This window comes from Antrostomus carolinensis, unplaced genomic scaffold, assembly GCF_000700745.2.
Source record: "Antrostomus carolinensis isolate BGI_N321 unplaced genomic scaffold, ASM70074v2 scaffold8680, whole genome shotgun sequence".
In the NCBI taxonomy this organism is placed as follows: domain Eukaryota; kingdom Metazoa; phylum Chordata; class Aves; order Caprimulgiformes; family Caprimulgidae; genus Antrostomus; species Antrostomus carolinensis.
In genome coordinates, this window is record NW_010287698.1 from 773 (window position 1) to 5,134 (window position 4,362).

Below are 4,362 nucleotides of genomic sequence, written 5' to 3' on the forward strand. Positions count from 1 at the left end.
GGGTGTTAATTCAGATTTAAATATGTTAATATACATCAGGTACTTCAAGTAATTGCGTTTAAACTAGTGGTGGAAACTTAAAAACAGAGCATTGCTTAGACTTCTGAGACATCTTGCACCTCCTCCCAGCTGCTTGGAGCTTTCCAATTGCACCTTCTAGTTTCAGAATATTTATTAAAGGTACATGGATCTGTCTCAGGATGAGTGTTCTTTGGAACTGGTGAATTTTACTTCTTCATGTTGACAAGTAATTTCGGGTTCTTGTGCACTTTCATCAGTGGCCTTTGGGATTGAGAGAATAGGACTTGACAGGTGTCTTTGTTGCCATCTGTGTTCATTGTGAAAGTATTCTCCAAAAGGGGTTGCGATATTGGAAAGAACTATTTATTGTTGTCTTCAAATAGCGTAGCATTTTGCTTCTCTACAGTGTGAACTGCAAGTAAGAGAAGTCAGGCTTTTAATTAAGTGTTTGTATAAATGTTAATTCCAGGTATCACTGTTTCCACAGCTCCAAAGAGATCACTTTCTAGTTAAAGATGGCTGCTGATACCTCTGTTGAAATACTTCAAAAAGTTCTAGAGAATGAAATACTTCAGACTACGAAAGTTGTGGAGGAACATTTGGATGCTGAAATGCAGAAGCTGGACCAAATGGATGAAGATGAATTGGAACGCCTTAAACAAAGGAGGCTTGAGGCACTAAAAAAGGCCCAGCAGCAGAAGCAGGTAATTCCTGTAGTAATAGAGACTCTTGATGTGTACAGTGTAACAGACTTTTTGGGAATCCTAGGGAAATTGTGTATGTGAGCAAAGTGTTTTGGGGTTGTTTGGTTTTGGGTTTTTTTCTTCTTCCTCCCCTTTCTGTACTTATTATTTTTGAATTATCCAGGAAAGTGAGTGTCTGTCTGTGTGTGGATGCTTTGTGTTTTTTAACAGGAGGAAAGAAGAACCTCTGTGATTGTTTACAGTAAGGATAGGATAAAGATTCTCTTACAAAGATGTGAGTGTGTCCATATTCACTGAACATTGCTATCTGTAAACATAGGCTTTGTAGGTAACCTAATCCTAAGCCTTTTGTTAGACTCCTTAAGCTTCTGAATTCTGGACATTGTTACTTATGCCTTGGAAGTGATGCCTGCTCTTCTCTTAAGGCATTTTGTAGAAGAATGATACTGAGTCTTCCCTTGTTCCTAGGGTGGAATTGTTTGTTCCACTCCTTCTAACCAATGAAATGTTGTCTTTGTGTGACTGTTCATTTCTTCTTGCAGGAAAGAAATTCTGCTTTGGTCTATGATACCTCCTGCTAAACTGTGGTCTTTATAAGTCTCTTTGCAGATAGTTCTCCCCAGAATTTTGGTAACATATCGGAGACCTGAATTTTACGTGGGGAAGCCGTAGGTTTCTTAGCTTACTCCTGGGTTAGGGGGGAGGTGACTGGGTTGAAAGGAGATGCTCTGGCTCTGGTGGAACCCATAAAAAGCTCATGCTTTGAAATAGGAATGCAGTAAAATGTCACTATGTGGTTGGGATGCTGGAGGACAGGCAGTGTTAGCAGCTTTGATTCCTTAAACATGCACGTGAGAAAGTGGCACAGCATTTGCTTTTCTTAAAGTTTGTATTTGTTTATATTTGATGAAGTTCAGTTTATATTTGATTCTAGTGTTGTCCTTTTTCAGAAGTCATAACACCTGGGTGTTCCTGGATGTGAGCATGTGGTAGTTCTCATGCGAAAACTCGTTCATGTCAGTTAGTCCTAAGTCACTGTTCCCATGCGTTGTCAAATGCAAATTTGAAGTAGGTTGCTACTCAGTAAAGGGAGTATCCTGCCACACTATTCTGGAGTAGGATTGTGCAGAGGGGAATTAATGCTTACCCGCTGTTGAAGGGTAAGTCAGTTCTTGATTTGCAGCATGATGACTTCATGTGCTCATACTTCTCTGCATTTTTAGTGTGTAAAATGTTCAGGAAATTCTTTGTCCTAATGTAGCTTACAGAATATTTTTGGTTTGCTTGGAAACAATTTTTTTTTTCCTTCACTCTAAGTCAAAACTGCAAGATCAAGAACAGTGATTTATCTAAGTTGTTTTTCCCCCCTGTGGAAACTAAAGGTTTTTTGTGAAGTTCTGTCACACTGCACTACTTCTAATCATTTAGCTTAGTCTGTACATGTTTCAATACACTACAATTACCTTTCAGTATTGTAGAAACTAGGTTTTTTTCTTTAAGTGCATTTGTTGAAAATCTAGAAAATTAGTTTCCTAAACTGTATTTTCACACTTAATCAGGCAGTTTTTGAAGTTGCCTGTAAAGTTTAGCTTGCGAAATTCTCTTTCTCCATACATTTTATGACTAATGGTATGCATGTGTTTTCTGAATGGTTTTCTGGAAGCCTGGTTCATATTAGGATATCTTCAGTATCTATTTGATATATAAACATCATCTGTCACAGGTGAGTTAGTAGGCTTTTTTCTCCCCAGTATTTTCATAGAGGGAAAAATGAGAAGAAGTCATATTTTAATACATGTGAGGACTTGAATCAGTTTTAGACGAGTTCTTTGAGTGTACAAAAACGTGGTAGAGAGAGTAGCCCGGGCTGTCAACTGGCAGTTTTCAAATGCTGAGAATTTCTGCCATTGATGTTCTCTTTGAACAGGTCTAGTCTTACTGAGAGGCTGCACTGCAGAAATTTATGGAGCTCTGTAAAAGATTTGTATTTCCAAATAAGTAAGGTAGCCTGACTGCTCAACCACCTGTTGTTGAGAAAGAGGCAACCCAAAAGTGCTGACTGGCCTAGTGGTTTGCATATTTTCAAAACAGAACTAAAGGGGGGGGAAGTAATTTGTTTCTCCTTCCATTACTGTATGAAATGGGTTTCCATTGCAGGCCCCTTGTTTTATTTTTCTTAAAAGCTGTAGAGCCTGCATGACAGGTGCAGGGCTAACAAACTCCATACTAATTATTTACTTTTATGTTTTCCAAAAGGAGTGGCTTTCCAAAGGACACGGAGAATACAGAGAAATCCCCAGTGAGAGAGACTTTTTCCAAGAAGTCAAAGAAAGTAAAAATGTCGTTTGCCATTTCTATAGAGATACAACATTCAGGTATAGTAAATAAGCTATACTCCAGAAACATTTTCTTTATACCTGGCTACAAAACCAGAGATGTTCTTTAGTTCTTTCAAATCCCACAAATAGGTATTTTTAGAAGTATTCAAATTCCTTCATTTTCCAAATCTCACTCCTTTCTTGAGACTTTTTTTTTTCGATTCCAGTTAATCTGAACGTGATTTGACAACAATTAATACTCTGTTACATAGCTGATTAGAATATAAATGTGTAACAACTTTGACAATATTTGAGAGATTCATTACTGATTTAGTTTGAGGGAGCCAGAATGTAAATGTAGTGACCATACAGGTCAAAAAGATCACTTTGGTTATTCCAGACAGAGAGATTCTGGACAGTTCTGGAAAACAAAAATAAAAATATAAACAAAATCTTGTCTAGGCATCTTCAGAATTTAACCTTTTACATTGATCTGTGGATACCAGTTGCAGCTGCTTTCCCTTTGTGCCTGTGCCTTTGTGATTTGTCACTTTTTTAGGGTGTGAGAGACCTAGATCTGAGAATATGTCCTGACTCAGAATAGGAACCTAAAATAAGATCTCCCACTTCCTTGGAAGAATTTGAGAGGTTCTGGGTTGTAGGCTGTTCTTCAGTAGGTCTGTCTCAATGTCTTCTGTTAAAATGCAGTTGCAAAGTAGAGTTGTTTGTTGATTCAGGTGCCAGTTGTTCTACTGTTGTTTGGTTGGTTCGGTTTTTGCCCCCTTCAAGATGTTATGTTTTCTCTAGCTTATAGTGTATAAACTGGAACAGCCTCAATGTGAGAAGCTGAAAGAGGTCAGAGATGGGTTATGCAGTGAGATGTCTGTGTCCTACGTTTTCTAAGTTAAATGTTTAAGTTTCAGAAATACCTGAAGCAGTTGTGTTTGACGAGCTTTTACTCAACGAAGTTGAAAGACTGTCTCTGCAAATAAAGTAGCTTTCAGCAGTTTGGGGTTGTTTGGTTCTTGTTTCTTGAACCAACAAAGTCTGTAGACTCAGACAGGAGGAAGAACTTTGAGGTTCTTTGTCAAATGTGTCATGCTGGCAACCAACTCGAAGCTAGTGTGTCAGGTTTCCCAACCACAGTATCAAGTTGCTTTCATCCTTGCCCACTCCAGCTTTTTGATCTGCTCAGCTCTCTTGAGTTCAGGGACAGGCACATCACAGAGTTCATGCAGCTGAGCCAAACCACTTAAAGAAGACAGTCCAGAAAGATGAGGTTGCACGTGACCAGTCCACAAATCTCTGCTGTCTGACAA

At 38.6% G+C, this 4,362-nt stretch overlaps 1 protein-coding gene across 1 annotated transcript in view; it reads left to right on the plus strand.

Moving 5' to 3' along the window:
- Positions 1-507: 507 nt before the first annotated feature.
- The window catches only part of TXNDC9 (thioredoxin domain containing 9), a 6,432-nt gene continuing 2,577 nt past the window's right edge, over positions 508-4,362 (plus strand). The window contains exons 1-2 of the mRNA XM_010163841.1: positions 508-725; positions 2,982-3,100. Of these exons, the coding sequence (XP_010162143.1) occupies positions 537-725; positions 2,982-3,100 (308 nt within the window). The 5' untranslated portion in view covers positions 508-536. The remainder of the gene's footprint in view (positions 726-2,981; positions 3,101-4,362) is intronic.